Source organism: Lolium rigidum, chromosome 3 (assembly GCF_022539505.1).
Source record: "Lolium rigidum isolate FL_2022 chromosome 3, APGP_CSIRO_Lrig_0.1, whole genome shotgun sequence".
Taxonomy (NCBI): domain Eukaryota; kingdom Viridiplantae; phylum Streptophyta; class Magnoliopsida; order Poales; family Poaceae; genus Lolium; species Lolium rigidum.
The window spans coordinates 312,248,058-312,266,615 of NC_061510.1; the positions used below are offsets into that span (position 1 = coordinate 312,248,058).

At 42.1% G+C, this 18,558-nt stretch overlaps 1 protein-coding gene across 1 annotated transcript; it reads right to left on the bottom strand.

Moving 5' to 3' along the window:
• Positions 1-1,462: 1,462 nt before the first annotated feature.
• On the bottom strand, positions 1,463-5,849 carry LOC124699875 (iron-sulfur protein NUBPL-like). The gene is made up of 8 exons (XM_047232103.1): positions 5,596-5,849; positions 5,333-5,456; positions 4,874-4,996; positions 3,854-3,951; positions 3,371-3,497; positions 3,204-3,289; positions 2,770-2,895; positions 1,463-2,000 (listed from the first exon to the last, which is right to left on the bottom strand). Exons 1-8 carry the CDS (start codon positions 5,617-5,619, stop codon positions 1,830-1,832), a joined length of 879 nt encoding a protein of 292 aa, XP_047088059.1. The 5' UTR covers positions 5,620-5,849; the 3' UTR covers positions 1,463-1,829.
• Positions 5,850-18,558: the final 12,709 nt, after the last annotated feature.

Genomic DNA, 18,558 nt, shown 5'->3' on the forward strand with positions numbered 1-18,558 from the left:
CAAGTGTTTTTCCTTTGTTGTTCAGGAGATTGTTGAAGTTCATGCTACAAGATGGAATTTGTCTCAAGGTGGAGTTTGTTTTATTGTGATCCAAATTCATATACTAAAGGAAGGCTAACTTCTGACTACGCTACGCTTCGGCCCGCAGCCCCCCGCGGTACGGTATGGATCGTTGGCACCGCCTATATATACATCTTGTAAGCCGCCAGCTAGGGTTTATCAGAATATAAGATAACCCACGGCGTTTGTAAACACCTCCCGATATAATGAAGGTTTGCTGGCTGGCGCCCGTGGTTTTTCCCCTTCTGTGTTGGAAGGGGTTTTCCACGTTAAATCTTGTGTCCCATGCGTGTGTTCTTGTTTTGTTCTTCGTTATCTACTTGTCGCTTTTATAACACGGCAGCCACGGTTTAGGTCGATCGATTCCCAAGCTACACTCTGAATCATATGAAGGATTGATACATATCGACTTGATTGTAGATTTTTTGTTGGATTTTAAGGAGTGTTTGTGAACTTCATCCGCAGTTGGATCTCACTGTGGGAACTTTGAATGTTACAATGGAGGTACAAAAAGTTCTCTCATATGAACAATTCTTTACTCTGCATAAACACTGGTTACATAAACACTGCTCTGACTCCAACGTGAACAACTCTTTACTCTGCATATTCTTGCATAATATCAAACAATGTTTTCCCCAATATATTGTTGTTTATATGGTACTGCTTCCTTCCCTGATTTCTACATTCAGATGTTTTTTGGTACACAGTTACTGCTTTCGGTAAGTTATTTCATTCTTTGCTACAATATTGGCTTTCTAAAAGCTTACTGTTTCTTCTGTTATTTTGTTTAACATAAACTGGAACAATATCTTTCTTTTCTTTTTCGAACTGGCAGCAGAGAGAAACTTGAGCGCGAAGAAGAGGAAGAGGAGTCACACGCCGATGCTACGTCGACGGGCAAGGTGGCAGTGGCTACATCTACAAGTCAACAACCATCGCCACCAAACGCCTTCTGCCACACTGCACCAACTCGCCTATGCATAGATCAGACCCACTTTGACTCCTTGCCCATTTTATTTTCACCATCTTCTCTATCACGACCATCTAACTAGTTTAGATAAATCTCCGACATCCTTGTATAGACAAAGTGAGTATAAGGTTATACTAGGCAATGCATCTAAATGACAAACATTGCACAATAAATTACTTTTTTTTTTTACATTTTTACTGGTGTGTTTGTAAAGTTACATTTGGCATTTAGATGGATTACCATAATCCATCACTTGCACCACTCGTTTTTTGCTTGTTCTTTTCCTTTGGGAAACAAACATTGGGCTGTATTTTTCGTGGCTATTTCTGTACAGATGATTATAAAATAATCTCATCACAACACACTTCAGCAAACGCGAACTGGTAAAAATCAAACGAATGAAGCCATTGAGAGGTAAACCGAGTCGAAACATCACAAAGTATTGTCTGGAATAACATGTTCCGCTGTTCAAAAAGTAAATAGATGAATACAAAGTTCTTCCATCTCGCCGTCTACCAGCGGGGTCGACCCACCTACGGAGTACTAAAAAAGGATGTCCTGGAATAGCAATGGCTAGCAGCCACACCATAGTAGAACCAGTACCAGACGGCCTTGCTTGATTCAATATCCCAGTCAATACAGAAACTAAAAGCTGCTTAAAAGTAGCTATCAGAATGCCCAGTCGAGCTAATGACACGTTTGCGCAAGGACATGGCTCATCAGAATGGCTGTTCTTCTAAAGCAAAATGGTTTGATTCTACAAACCGAAAAGAGATGATACACATAGGCCAACATATACTCAAAGCGAAATTTCTGGGCCCATCAATCGCTCCTCGGCTAACTCCTTGAGCCTCTGAGTTACCTTCTCAGCAACACCCAGGTAAGCTTGAGCTGATGCAGAGTTTGGCGAAGATATTACAATTGGTTTTCCTTCATCCGAGCCTGTTCGGATGTCGATTTCAAGAGGTATCTATTAAGGTCAAAAACGGAAACAGTAAGATGAAGCTATATATAACATATTCTCACGACAACACTACTAAAATAGCCAAGTAGTAAACATAAGATTTGGGTGGGGTAAAAAAGTTCGAAAAAGAGCTCCATCTGCCTTAAGATAAATCAGCAATGAACAGATCAAGACAAAGGGTCATTCTGAGATATTGCACAATTAGCCATGTCCTTGTTGTGCTTCAACCTTCAAGTATATATGACATCTAAACCAAAATCTACATGCCCCGCGATGGGCAAAATTACTAATTACAAAACAACTGAAAAAGGAACTTAAAATTGAAGTACCTGACTAGACTATTACGTCACAAAAAATTAAGCCACATTATCAGCATAAACATGTAAATTCTTGCATATCTCGAAATGATTCATATAAAAGAACTATTCTCATCCACAGTACATAGCAAATGGTACTGGTAAGAACCATAGAGTAAACTATTCAGCCATTGGCACCATATAGTTTCAGCCTTACAAATAGCGATATTGTTTGAGCAAATCAATCCAAACAGATTGACAACCAGCAAGTTATGCTGTGAAATCATTTGTAATAACTCTCATTGCTGAAACTTTGTAACACAAAACCATGAAAGACATGTACGGACCGATGCCTAACATTCATCCAAACTGAAAAGTTAGGTTGTTCATTCCGACGCTATTTACTCAAAACTAAATGCAAGACAGTAGCTATAAGAAGTTCATGCAAATTCTATTAAACTCTGACGAATATTACTCACCTCACCAAGAAATTTCATATCCATGTCCTCCGCAGTTCTCTGAGCTCCACCTTTCCCAAAAATGTAAGACTTCTCATCACACTTTGGGCACTTGAAGCAACTCATGTTCTCTACTAATCCTAGAATCTGCCAAAATGTACAACTGAGTTGTGCTGGGAAGAGTGGAAGACTCGATGAAATATTGTGTAATGGCACAAGCTACAGATTTAAGCTAATTACTTTTCACCTGTCAAATGAAATATCCCTACTGTGATTGGCTCACATGAATAGACATGTGAAGAGACAACAATCACTGATGATTTTTGGCAATAATATTAACAAAAATAAACAGGGAAATGAGCGGTGTAACAGGATATATAATTCTGAAGGCTCAAGCAGTTAGAAACCTAGAAAGAAGTACAGAAATCACAAAACAGAAGTTAAATCGAACATACAGGAACTTGAACTTTACGAAACATGTTTGCTCCTCTTCTGGCATCAATCAGAGCAATATCTTGAGGAGTAGAGACAATTAAAGCTCCTGCAGAAACCAAATGTAAAAAAATATTCAAAAAAATGTTCACGTTGATGTTGAATCTTCATAGAGCAGACTTGTAAATACCAGATAAGCGAAGCCTTTGGGACATTGATAGTTGAGCGTCACCAGTGCCTGGGGGCATATCAACAACAAGAATATCCAGATTACCCCAGGCTACTCCCCTTGTCATCTTCTCAAGAGCACTCATTACCTGATACCAAAAACGGTGTGGTGTTAGAGGATCTGTTATGATCGATGCATTTCTGATTTCTGAGCTAGCACATATCAACTCATACCATGCTACTGTTATGGATTCAAATAAAATACATTGTAAAAATTTCCAGGTGGTTATAACAAATAACTTTGCAGTTCAAACTAGGCACAAATAATAGTTAAAGCATGCTTGCTATTTCCAATGGCTTACTTGCGCAGTAATATGGTTTCCAGTGGTTCATTTTCATGATTTTTCTACAGATACTTTTATATTTATAAAGGATGATAACTGGGCAGGAATGTCGTTCAGACATCTGAAATGAGAAGTTAATGGAAACATGTGCAAAAACAAACCATAGGACCTCTCCAAACGATTGGCGCATCTTTTTCTACAAGAAACCCGATGGACATACATCGCACTCCATGGTTCTCAACTGGAATCATCTTCATGTCTACAGATAGAGGAAGTTACAGTAACCGACAGAGACGTGGCAAACATAAGCAAAGGAGCAGGCAAAACAATTTGCAGTGCAGGTAAAATTCTGATAATGTAGGTACGTCACAATCCACACAAATTAGTAGTGACAAGGTGGGGATAACTAAAAGGCGAAGGCGCCAAGCATCACAGTTCACACACTATTTTGGTATTTGCTGACTGGTACGGAATTACAGTCCGGATAGTTCTATTCAACTCAACTCATAAACACAAAACATTTCTGTCGCAATTTGAGACTGTCTGAAGTATAGTTTGTCACATGGATTTGGTTGAAGGGGAAAGGACGAGAGGGGCAATATGATTCAAGCTTTCAGTTGAACTTTGAGTACTGATATGAACAATATTTGATGCTTACATACTTAGAAATGAAGTAGCAACAAAATCTACATGCGAACTGAAGCACCATTCAGTAAGGGAAATATGGAAACTAGTTTTGAATACATAATTACATTGTTCCAAGTACTTCTCCATATTTTAACAGACATAGGCCATCTGAGTTTTGATTCATTCAGAATTAAGAACAGAGATATCAATTGGCAATGAAAAATTGCAAAGTTTCTAACAGAGACATCTCTTCGTGTCTTTCTACATACAGTTTTGGATTATGTTTTAGTATAATAAAGTTGTGCTGAAACTAGCACTTATTCAAATCTGATTCCAAAATGAAATTATGCATGAAAACTGTAGGAAAACAATAATAGGTATCTGGTAAGGTCTTAGAAAATTTAGCAGTAAGGTAAGCACCATGAAAATAGAAACCTAGTAAGCCACAAACAACAAAATGCAGCTAGTCATTGTAGCATTGAACTTTTAAGGCGGAAACATATTTACATGTACTTTATGGCACATGGTGAGAGAGGTAGAGCTGATAGTGATACCTTCACTTACTTCAGGCTTTTCATCCAGATGCATCATTGTAGGAATGGATGGTCCATATATGTCAGCATCTAGCAAACCGACTTTAAGCTTGAACTCCTTCGCAAGAGCTACAGCAATGTTAACTGCAACAAAAAAAGTATCCGGAGCATCAGAAGTTGCTGGTCTTGATTTAGTATAAGTTTGGTTATGATATTATGCATGAAAACTAAATACAGTACAAATTATGCACCTATATCATTGGCATCTAGCTGCCCCAATCCCCCTCTAAAACAGAACATAACGTTGAATACCTTAACCAGCATCAATTGTATTTCATGATAGTTAATGGGCATATATTAGGTCTAGCATCATGTCTACTTCCATGTGAATTTCAAGATTCTTTTTTCCTCTACTGCCTATTCTGATATATGTTACAAGTTTCTTCACCTATATAAATTTGGAGAGAGACCAAATCAAACCTGCAGTGGTGGACTTGCCGACACCGCCTTTCCCCGAGGCGACCGCAATGATGTCACTTACGCCACTGATTGAGAGGCCGCCCTTGGTGGCGGCGCTGTAGCATCTCTTGCCACCAAGCAGGCCCTATAAAAAAAAGGACATCGAGCACATTGGTTCATGAAGACTTCAGAGTAATTCGGTCGAAATTGGCTTGAAATGGATGCAAGAATGCAGCGGAAAATTGGGGAAAACTGAATCATTAGTCGAAGAGCTGTGGCCTCACCGAGCGGGAGGCGATCCGGAACATCGGGAAGATATAGCCCTGCCGAAAAGAGAACGCCTCTTCTTCTACTTCCCTTCTCTGTTCTGGGATACCTTTGGTGGATTTGAGGGGTGGAGGCAGCGGAAGACTCGCGATGGAGGGCAGCGGTCGCGGGGAGGTTGAGGTTGAGGAGCCGTACGAGAGGGGATCCTGTGAGGAAGTCGACGGCGGCGTCCGTGCTGAGGAGGCGCGAACCCACGCACCGGGCGACAAGGTCGCTGCTGAGGGCGCGGCGGGGAAGAGTGTGGGAGGGGAGGTGGGTAGAGCAAGGAGCGGTAGCGGCGGCGGCCGTATTCTGGAGGAGCGTCGGCGGCGGCCGTTTTGGGGTGTGTTTGGTTCAAGAACGAGGGTGAATGGACTGGAACAGAACCATTTGGCACTAGCTAGAGCCAATTCTGTGCTTAGAGCAACCCCTATTTGTCGGAACCCAAAAAACGAGTTCAGTCTCCCGAAAAACAATTTGGTTGCAGAATGTAGCGATGGCGCAGAACAAAAACCGAAAACGTGAACCGAACTCGATGAAATCAAACGTCGCGGGAAACCAAATTTTGCGATCGCACTCGATTTCATCGGATGAAGCTAAATTCGTTCATAATTTGTACAATACTAGGCAAAATACATGCATATTGCACGTACATTACGAACTAGGGACCTAAATGAAACTAAAATTAGTCCCCGGAGTGACTATACTGTCACCGGGGGTCCGGGGCGCTAATGTAGCCGGCGGAGGGTTTTTCCTCGCCGGGTCTTCCTAGGCGACGACGACCGCCGCCACTTCGACGACCGCCACCTCGGAGGTGCTCCCGCACGCTAGAGGCGTCCCGGCAGCGGCGTCGTCGTCGTCGCCGTGCGGGGGCAGTGCCGGCAGAGGAGGGCTGCACGCGGCGGCAGCGGGGGCGCCTCCACTTCTCCTTCCGGTGCCTCCTCCGCGCGCGCTTGGAGGTACGCCATCATCTCCGGCCACTTCCGGCCGGCCCTCTTCCACGCGCCGTTGGAGCGCCTACGCCTGGCGAGCTCCGGCGACGCCCGTGCACCCGGCGGACGCCGAGATGACCTTCCGGCGCCGGATCGGCCACCTCCCCTACCCACGCGTCTTGCACGCGTCATTCCGGACGGAGGGGAGCTGGCCGATGCAGCGGCGCGACGTCGGAGCGTCCGGAATCGCTCGTCGGAGCGGACGCAGGCGGCGACGGGAGATGAGCGGCGGAGGGGAGTAGGGTTTGCGAACCGAACTCCCCTCCGCGAACCCTTTCAATAGGGGTCGTGCGGTGAGTTTCTCGGGCCCCCGAACTTTCAATTCGGGCCGGCCCATGTATTCGGGCGCTCATCTGCGCGCGTTTCGGCCCGAACCCGTAAATCCGCTGAAAAAGTTCAATTCTGGCGAGATTTACGGGCTCTGTTAGAGATGCTCTTAGTTGTCGAATGGAACGGAAGAGAGAGGTTCTTCGAAAGGAAATATTTTTTCATACACAGAATGCACTCGTTTGGTGAAACATGGTGGAACGGTTCTTAATTAGTTGTTGTTAATTACAAACTACTCCACTAATCGAGCCAAAAAATAATTAGCTGTTATTAATTATGAATTTGATACTATAAAAAGGTCATTTGCTACTGTTAATTACGATTTTGAGTTAAAAGATTACAGTTTAACCTCATTTCGTTCTGCTCTTCAATTCCCCAAATAAAAAAAAGCAATATTAAGTACGATTTCGAGATTAAAAAGGCTATTAGACATTGTTAATTACGATTTGAGATTAAAAGGACTATTTGTCATTGTTAATTACGATTTTGAGGCAAAAGATTAATTTAACCTTATTCCCCCAACCAAACAAAAAAATGATACCATTTCATTCCCCCAACCGAACAAAAAAATGATACCATCTCATTTCTCTTTTTTGTTCAAACGAACGCGGAGATGAAACCATTCCATTCTTCTGAACCATTACATGCCGTTCAAAGAACCGAACATACCCTTGAGAAATGATAGGAGAAAAACCCCGCAGTTTAAGAGAATAGTTGTAGCACGGGGATGTATCCTATGAAAATGTGTGAAAATGCATAGATGCTGCAAATCTGAAAATTTCTAAGGTGGGCCGTTGGATTGTGCACACACGGCTTGATCGAACATCTCACCCACCACCCTCACTTTGAAAAGTGTTTTGCACACGTCTCATTTTTGAAAGAACCCTAACCTGACTTAACACTCACTTGTGTTCGAGCCGCACTCTCCCAGTTCAGAATCTGGTTGGAAGCATTGCCGAGCAGGTGATTCCACCGTGAACTTGCACATCATTCACGAACAAGTTGTCGCAGTTTGATCTGGGATTCATTTCTCAGGTTATTTCGCCAACAAAAATAGATCGATCTTTAGAATCTGAAACAGATGTGTTCCTGAAGAAAAGGCATCAGATCTGCAAGAATTCGTAAATGAGTCACCGTAAGGGATTTTGGATATAGAATAGATGTGCAAGGATCTGGATCGAACCATTTGCCATGCAAGGTGCAAATGGATTTGTCACTCTACAGGAAACATGCTAATGACGGGAATGGCCAGATCCATAGGCGATGTTGACGGAGATTAAGAAAAAAAAAACGCACAGGTAACGAGGGAGAATTCAGTGCTGCTGAACACACAGATCTTCCTGATCGGCATCGTAGGATCAGAAGATCCTCAAGGGATTGGAGTCTGTGTCTTCGGCCATGGGGAAGCCCGACGGATGGGGAGTAGAAATATGGATGCAAGAGGGGATGATTTGGATTGAAGAACTAGTGGATACCCCGCGCGTTGTTACGAAAATTTGAGCATCAATTCTAAAATGTATAAAGTATAAACTATAGAACATCAACCGCAACTGGAGAAAAAATCATTTCATAGTGCCTACTTGATGAACATATAATTACATGTGTTACTGAATCCAGACCGTAACCGCAACATAATTTTTTCCGAAAGATAATACAATTCAAATTGTAGGAAAGGACGAGTATGGCCTTGGTGTTTTGGTGAAATCACAACTGAGCAGGCAGGCCTTAGTTTGATGGTCACCTCTGGCGTTGTCCAGAAAATATGGTGCAAATAGAAAGGATATATTAGAACATCCAATACAGTAGTCAGGCAACAGAAAATTTATGCAACCTAATCACCTGAAGGGTATATACTTACGAGATGGATAGGAAGCACCGGAGAAAAAAATACATATATTGACTGAAGTAAGACAGAGGTAATTGATGCATCCTAACCCTTTTATACCAGCCTACAACAACATGAGAATCATGCTATACATTTTGCCACTTGAAATAGTGTGTTGAACACCTGCAATTAATGTCCATATGAATAAAACCAATTAGACTGTTCTGACTACAACGCAATCAAAGAGAATTAGAAAGTATAGACGGATGAATAAACTTTTGTCCAGGATCTTGAATGACCAACTATGATTATAAATATTTTCTCCTACCCGTATGAAGCAAAATAGGGGAAAAGAAAACCTCTATGAGCTGACCGATTGACTCCTTGGAAAGAAAAACATGAATATATTGATTGAAGTAAGACAGAGGTAATCGATGCATCCTTACCCTTTTATACCAGCATGCAACAACATGATAATCATGTACGTTTTGCCACTTGAATATTTTGTTGAACACCTGCAATATCCATATGAAGAAGACCAATTAAAATGTTCTGACTGGAACGCAATTATGGAGAATTAGAAAGCATAGATAGATGAATAAGCTTCTGTCCAGGATCTTGATTGACCAACTATGATTATGAATACTTTCTCCTACCCATATGAAGCAAAATAGGGGAAAAGAAAACACCTATGAGCTGACCGATTGACTCCTTCGATCTCAAAACAATCTTTGAATGGTTTCTTCTGTTGTCTAGATCGATTGATCCTCAGCTATAGAAGGACGGGGAGAACTTGGGAAGGAAGAGGGATGGGGATGAAGAGCCGGACATGGAGCTCAGCTATTTAGGGGGAGAGGTGGTGGCCCAAGAAGATAAAGAGGTGGCCGGCCGCTCGCATGCCTTTCCAATCAAAGCGTGTATATATGTTCTTCTCCACGATATTATGGTGATGAATGAGATATGGAAGCATGACAAAACAGCTGGCCTTTAGACTAGACTAGTCACAATGGGAAGTATCATACACTAGTATCATGCACATGATACTAGTTTATGATACTAACCCCACAATGCATAGTATCATAAGATAGTATCATAGTATCATCATATTTAATGTTTTGTAAAATCTCAATGCAAATGTGTGTACATGATGTATTTGTTATTAAGTTTTCTAGTTTTACCGTGCTATGATACGGTATCATATTATGATACCACTCTCATCTCTCACCTCATTAATTGGTGTGCCACATCAGATTTTTGCCAACATGGCATGCATGATACTACTTATGATACTCCCATTGTGACTAGTCTAAAGTGGACTGGTACGGAGTAATATGTTGGTAGTAGGGTCACGGACATGGCAGGCTGCATGTTTAGAAAAAAAGCGTATTTAATGGCTGATAGTGGGGTTGTGAGTGGGATGACACGGAAGCTTGAAAAATCGCAAGAATAAAATAGTTTCTGTGACATGTTGATGAGAGATGGATGCAACGATAGAAGAATCCAACGGATAGGAATAATTGGAGTGATGTGGCTGCATGAGGTTTGAGCTTGCAAACATTAAATGCATCTTAGTGGGGATAAACTTTATAGATATAGTAAAGGATTCATACTTACTAACATTTAGAGGGCTCTTTTGGTAAATGAGCGAAGTGGGAAGGGGGTGGTAAATCTATATGTTGGTACATAGTCCATTGGCTGATATGCATATTTTCAGTTTTTCAGAACATAGTCGGTTTTCACCCGATATGTTTCCCTTGTAACACCGTAGTATCTATTGGATCCAAACACCTTATAAAATATTAATATTTTGATGTTTGCTTAGATCCATACTACTAATATTACTTATCACATATATAGTACAACTCTGCATTAAATCCACTAAAAGTAATGTGGATTTGGAAAATAATTTTTTGAATACTACTTTAAAAATACATCAGTGCCAAATGGTTTTGATGCATCTCGATGAGTAAGGATGTGTTTGGTAGTCCAGGCCAACCGAGAATCTCTATCTCTCCTCATGCATAGTGACCATGGCTAAGTTGACATGTGTGTTTGTTGATACCTATTGAGTTGGGATATTATTTAGTGGGTTGGTATCTGTTAAGATATGTTGATGCTCATGTCGAGAATATGAAATTATAAGAAAATCCAAAAATGTATACACGAACCCTTGAATAGAAAATGAAAAAATCAATCAGGTCCTCATATCTCCATGTACCCCATCTTAGGCTAGACCGCCTCCATCAGCCGCTCCCGCCGCAGCGGCCGCTCCACGTCCAGCTGATGGCAACAACTCTGTGTGTACCAACTCGTTGGGTGATATAGGCATCCCCAATGGGCCTGCCGAAGATGGTACCCGGGGTTTGCTGAAGGCCCACGACCCGAAGGTTATGAAGCCCGGAAGCCCAGTTAGGAGATAGTTTGGAAAGATAGAGTTGTATTAGGAATATCGACTTGTAATTATTACGGGACATACTCAGATAGTCTCCCGGACTTTGTAACATGTACATCACGAAACCCTCGGCTCCACCTCCTATATAAGGGAGATTCGAGGGACAAAGAAAGCATCGATTTCATTGTCAACACAACCCTAGTTTTCGTAGCAGTCGAGTACTTTTCCAGCTGAACCTTCGAGATCTACTTGCCCTTTACTTCCCTGAAAACCCTAGTCTACAATCTGTAGGCATTGACAAGTCGATACCTTGTCAATTGGCGCCGTCTGTGGGAATTGAAGGCGACAAGGATCTGATCTCGATGGTACGCTCAACATCGTCGACATGTTCGGTGGGAAGCAACGCAATGGACAAAGGTAAACAGATCGAAACTGATCTAGTCGTTTTTGTTCCTCACCCGCCCTCCCGTGTGGATGCATATGCGTTTCTGGAGGAGCCTATATGGAGATGACGTTCGGGAGGTTCCACTTCCGCGTCGGAAAAGAGGGATCACATCGTCTCGAGATTCCAGTTTCGTCGGGATCGTCGGTGGCCAACTCCGATCTTTCAGAGTCGTCATCATCGTTCGAGCTGGGCGCTGAAGAGATATCGTCGCCACGCTTCGTCGAGTCCGCCTCAAGTGGAAAACTCGTCAAGATCTTCGGCAGCATGTCCGTCGGGTCGTCTGTGGACTCCAATATAAGCAGCGATTCAGACAGCGTCGATGGTTTCGATTTCATCGACAAATCTACTTCTGTTCGGGAGGTCTTCGCCGATCTAAGCGACGGTGTCACCAACCCCGACGAAAGTCAAACTCCAAAATATCATCAAGTCTATGTGATTGGAGAAGCAAGTCGCCCGCAGGAGGAGACGTCAGAGGCTTTCGATGATGTGGGAAATCCATACATCGATCCCGCTGATCTCATGCGAGGTTTGGGCACCAAGTATGTAGGGCCTGCAACACGAAAGATGGTGCAACTTTCGCAAGCAGCCTGGCACAGAGCAGCAAGAGCCATGAACGACACAGAGCCGATGAGTACTGATACGTCTCCAACGTATCTATAATTTCTTATGTTCCATGCTAGTTTTATGACAATACCTACATGTTTTACTCACACTTTATAATGTTTTTATGCATTTTCCGGGACTAACCTATTAACAAGATGCCGCAGTGCCAGTTCCTGTTTTCTGCTGTTTTTTATTTCAGAAAAGTTAGTTTACGGATATTCTCGGAATTGGACGAAACAAAAGCCCACGGTCCTATTTTCCACGGAGTCTTCCAGAACACCGAAGAGGAGTCGAGGAAGGGCAGCAGGGGGCCCACACCATATGGCGGCGCGGGTGGCCCCTGGCCGCGCCGACCTATGGGGAGGGAGCCTCCTGGCTCCCCCGACTCTGCCCCTTCGCCTATATAATCTTCTTGACGCGAAAACCCTATCACCGAGAGCCAGAATACCAGAACAGTTCCAGAGACGCCGCCGCCGTCAACCCTATCTCGGGGGGTTCAGGAGATCGCCTCCGGCACTCTGCCGGAGAGGGGAATCATCACCGGAGGGCTCTACATCACCATGCCCGCCTCCGGAGTGATGCGTGAGTAGTTCATCCTTGGACTACGGGTCCATAGCAGTAGCTAGATGGTTGTCTTCTCCTCTTGTGCTATCATGTTTAGATCTTGTGAGCTGCCTATCATGATCAAGATCATCTATTTGTAATGCTACATGTTGTGTTTGTTGGGATCCGATGAATATGGAATACTATGTCAAGTTGATTATTGATCTATCATATATGTGTTATTTATGATCTTGCATGCTCTCCGTTGCTAGTAGAGGCTCTGGCCAAGACGATACTTGTGACTCCAAGAGGGAGTATTTATGCTCGATAGTGGGTTCATGACTCCATTGAATCTGGGGGAGTGACAGCAACCCCTAAGGTTGTGGATGTGCTTTTGCCACTAGGGATAAAATATCAATGCTTTGTCTAAGGATATTTGTATTGTTTACATTACGCACAGTACTTAATGCAATTGTCTGTTGTTTGCAACTTAATACTGGAGGGGGTACGGATGCTAACCCGAAGGTGGACTTTTTAGGCATAGATGCATGCTGGATGGCGGTCTATGTTCTTTGTCGTAATGCCCTAAGTAAATCTCATAGTAGTCATCATGATATGTATATGCTTCTCCATTTGTCAATTGCCCAACTGTAATTTGTTCACCCAACATGCTATTTATCTTAATGGAGAGACACCACTAGTGAACTGTGGACCCCGGTCCATTCTTTTACATCTGAAATACAACCTACTACAATCATTGTTCTCTTTTGTTTTTACGCAAGCAAGCATAATTCTCACACCATACGTTTAATCCTTTGTTTTCAGCAAGCCGGTGAGATTGACAGCCTCACTGTTAAGTTGGGGCAAAGTAGTTTGATTGCGTTGTGCAGGTTCCACATTGGCGCTGGAATCACTGGTGTTGCGCCTGATACGTCTCCAACGTATCTATAATTTCTTATGTTCCAGGCTAGTTTTATGACAATACCTACATGTTTTGTTCACACTTTATATCGTTTTGATGCATTTTCCGGAACTAACCTATTAACGAGATGCCGAAGTGCCAGTTCCTGTTTTGTGCTGTTTTTGGTTTCAGAAATCCTAGAAAGAAAATATTCTCGGAATCGGACGAAATCAACGCCCAGAACCTTATTTTTCTCGGAAGCTTCCAGAGCACCGAAGAGGGACCAGAGGGGAGCCAGGGGGCCCCACCCCACAAGGCGGCGCAGCCAAGGGGGGCGCGCCCCCCTATGGTGTGGCTGCACCAGGACTCCTCCGACTCCGCCTCTTCGCCAATATAAAGCCTCCGTCGTGAAAACCCTAAAAGAATAAGCCACGGGACGAGAAAAGTTACGCAGCCGCCACCATCGCGAAGCTAAGATTCAGGGGACAGAAGTCTCTGTTCCGGCACGCCGCCGGGACGGGGAATTGCCCCCGGAAGGCATCTCCATCGACATCACCGCCATCTTCATCGCCGTTGCCGTCTCCTATGATGAGGAGGGAGTAGTTCTCCATCGAGGCTGAGGGCTCTACCGGTAGCTATGTGGTTAATCTCTCTCTCATGTACCTCAATACAATGATCTCATGAATTGCCTTGCATAATTGAGATCCATATGATGAGCTTTGTATCACTATTAATATATGTGCTACTCTAGTGATGTTATTAAAGTAGTCTATTCCTCCTTCATGATGTAAAGGTGACGGTGTGTGCATCATGTAGTTCTTGGCGTAGGTTATGATATGTGGAGAGTAATAATTTTGTGCATGTAGCTCATGATAAGAATGCTTCATGTGATAGTTATATTGTTGAGTTTGTTCATGATGCTACTGAAAGTTATTATGAGAGAGGGAAACATGGTTATATGCATCTTAATAATATTAAGTTTCCCCTCTTTATGTTGAGAATCTTGAAGTTGCACTTTCTTTGTCTTTCTATGATAGTAGCTTCATGCTTCAATAACTTGTTTATTTACAAGATTCTTTTTCATAGGAAGTGGGTTAGACTTAAATGTGTTTTGAATTTGCTTCTTGATGCTCTCTTTTACTTCAACTCTTATTTCTTACGCGAGCATCATTAAAATTGCTGAGCCCATCTTAATGGCTATAAAGAAAGCACTTCTTGGGAGATAACCCATGTTTTATTTTGCTACTGTTTTGTTGTGTCTTGGGAGTTGTTACTACTGTAGCAACCTCTCCTTATCTTTATTTTTATTGCATTGTTGTGCCAAGTAAAGTCTTTGATAGTAGGGTTGATACTAGATTTGGATTACTGCGCAGAAACAGATTTCTTACTGTCACGAAATTGAGCAGCCCCGTCTGTAGGTAACTCAGAAAATTCTGTCAATTTACGTGCGTGATCCTAAGATATGTACGCACTTTCATTCAATTTGAGATTTTTCATATGAGCAAGTTAAGTGCCCCAGAAAAATTCGTCTTTACGGACTGTTCTGTTTTGACAGATTCTACCTTTTATTTCGCATTGCCTCTTTTGCTATGTTGAATGGATTTCTTTGTTCCATTAACTTTCAGTAGCTTTGTGCAATGTCCAGAAGTGTTAAGAATGATTATGTCACCTCTGAATATATGAAATTTCGATTATGCACTAACCCTCTAATGAGTTTGTTTCGAGTTTGGTGTGGAGGAAGTTTTCAAGGGTCAAGAGAGGAGGATGATATACTATGATCAAGAAGAGTGAAAAGTCTAAGCTTGGGGATGCCCCCGTGGTTCATCCCTGCATATTTCAAGAAGACTCAAGCATCTAAGCTTGGGGATGCCCAAGGCATCCCCTTCTTCATCGACAACTTATCAGGTCACCTCTAGTGAAACTATATTTTTATTCCGTCACATCTTATGTACTTTACTTGGAGCGTCTGTTTGCTTTTTTTTTATGTTTGAATAAATTCATGCTTATGTGGGAGAGAGACACGCTCCGCTTTTTCATATGAACACTGGTGTTCTTTGTTCTATCTTTAATGTTCATGGCGGAGTTGAAAACCGCTTCGTTAATTGCTATTTGGTTGGAAACAGAAAATGCTTCATATTGTCTTGAATAACTTGATACTTGGCAATTGTTTTGAGCTCTCATAGATCATGTTTAAGCTCTTGCATCATGTAGTTTGCACCTATTAATGAAGAACTACATAGAGCTTGTTAAAATTTGGTTTGCATGATTGGTCTCTCTAAGTCTAGATATTTTCTGGTTAAGGTGTTTGAACAACAAGGAAGACAGTGTAGAGTCTTATAATGCTTGCAATATGTTCTTATGTAAGTTTTTCTGAACCGGTTTATACTTGAGTTTGCTTCAAACAACCTTGCTAGCCTAAGCCTTGTATTGAGAGGGATTACTTCTCGTGCATCCAAATCCTTGAGCCAAAAACTATGCCATTTGTGTCCACCATACCTACCTACTACATGGTATTTCTCTGCCATTCCAAAGTACATTACTTGAGTGCTACCTTTAAAATTTCATTCCTTGTCTTTGCAATATATAGCTCATGGGAAAATACCCTTAAAAACTATTGTGATATTGAATATGTTGCTATGTATCTTATTTCTTATAAGTTGCTTGTTGAGCGGTAACCATGTTTCTGTGGACGCCATCAACTTTTACACCTTTGTTGAATATCATGTGAGTTGCTATGCATGTTCGTCTTGTCTGAAGTAAGGGCGATTTTCATGATCAAATGGTTTGAGTATGCATATTGTTAGAGAAGAACATTGGGCGGCTAACTAAAGCCATGAATCATGGTGGAAGTTTCAGTTTGGACACTAAATCCTCAATCTCTTATGAGAATATTATCTGTTGTTAAAGGCTTAAGCATTAAAAGAGGAGTCCATTATCTGTTGTCTATGTTGTCCCGGTATGGATGTCTAAGTTGAGAATAATCAAAAGCGAGAAATCCAATGCGAACTTTCTCCTTAGACTTACGTACGAGCGGCATAGAGGTACCCCTTTGTGACACTTGGTTGAAACATATGTTATGCAATGATAATCCATGTTAATCCAAGCTAATTAGGACAAGGTGCGAGCACTATTGGTATTCTATGCATGAGGCTTGCAACTTATAAGATGTATTATGCATAACACATATGATTTATTACTACCTTTGACAAAATTGTTTCTATGCTTTCAAAATAAAAGCTCTAGCACAAAAATAGTAATCCATGCTTCCCTCTGCGAAGGGTCATTCTTCTACTTTATGTTGAGTCAGTTTACCTACTTCTTTCTATCTTAGAAGCAAACACTTGTGTCAACTGTGCATTGATTCTTACATACTTGCTTATTTGCATTCATCATATTACTTTATGTTGACAACTATCCATGAGATATACATGTTACAAGTTGAAAGCAATTGCTGAAACTTAATCATCCTTTGTGTTGCTTCAATGCCTTCTACTGAGAATTTATTGCTTTATGAGTTAACTCTTATGCAAGACTTATTGATGCTTGTCTTGAAAGTACTATTCATGAAAAGTCTTTGCTATATGATCAGTTGTTTAATCGTTATATTTACCATTATGCTTTACAATAGTATTGATCAAGATCATGTTGGTAGCATGTCACTTAAGAAATTATCCTTGTTATCGTTTACCTACTCGAGGGCGAGCAGGAACTAAGCTTGGGGATGCTTGATACGTCTCCAACGTATCTATAATTTCTTATGTTCCATGCTAGTTTTATGACAATACCTACATGTTTTGTTCACACTTTATATCGTTTTGATGCATTTTCCGGAACTAACCTATTAACGAGATGCCGAAGTGCCAGTTCCTGTTTTGTGCTTGTTTTTGGTTTCAGAAATCCTAGAAAGGAAATATTCTCGGAATCGGACGAAATCAACGCCCAGAACCTTATTTTTCCCGGAAGCTTCCAGAGCACCGAAGAGGGACCAGAGGGGAGCCAGGGGGCCCCACCCCACAAGGCGACGTGGCCAAGGGGGGGCCCTATGGTGTGGCTGCACCAGGACTCCTCCGACTCCGCCTCTTCGCCTATATAAAGCCTCCGTCGCGAAAACCCTAAAAGAATAAGCCACGGGACGAGAAAAGTTACGCAGCCGCCACCATCGCGAAGCCAAGATTCGGGGGACAGAAGTCTCTGTTCCGGCACGCCGGCGGGACGGGGAATTGCCCCCGGAAGGCATCTCCATCGACATCACTGAAGGAGATATGCCCTAGAGGCAATAATAAAGTGGTTATTATTTATATCTTTATGTTTATGATAAATGTTTATATATCATGCTAGAATTGTATTAACCGAAACATTAGTACATGTGTGATATGTAGACAAACAAGAAGTCCCTAGTATGCCTCTTAAACTAGCTTGTTGATTAATGGATGATTAGTTTCATAATCATGAACATTGGATGTTATTAATAACAAGGTTATATCATTGTGTGAATGATATAATGGACACACCCAATTAAGCGTAGCATAAGATCTCGTCATTAAGTTATTTGCTATAAGCTTTCGATACATAGTTACCTAGTCCTTATGACCATGAGATCATGTAAATCACTTATACCGGAAAGGTACTTTGATTACACCAAACACCACTGCGTAAATGGGTGGCTATAAAGGTGGGATTAAGTATCCGGAAAGTATGAGTTGAGGCATATGGATCAGTAGTGGGATTTGTCCATCCCGATGACGGATAGATATACTCTGGGCCCTTGATGGCGTGTATTTCACACGTTCGTTGGGCAACCCCAAGAGGAAGGTATGATGCGCACAGCAGCATTTTTCCCTCAGAAAGAAACCAAGGTTTATCGAACCAGGAGGAGCCAAGAAGCACGTTGAAGGTTGATGGCGGCGGGATGT

Excerpts from the sequence above, each read along its gene's own strand:
- LOC124699875 (XM_047232103.1), bottom strand. The coding sequence starts at position 5,619 with ATGTTCCGGATCGCCTCCCGCTCG. Across the intron at positions 5,457-5,595 it reads TCCGGATCGCCTCCCGCTCG|GGCCTGCTTGGTGGCAAGAG; the intron begins GTGAGGCCACAG and ends TTTTTTTTATAG. Across the intron at positions 4,997-5,332 it reads CGGCAAGTCCACCACTGCAG|TTAACATTGCTGTAGCTCTT; the intron begins GTTTGATTTGGT and ends TTTTTGTTGCAG.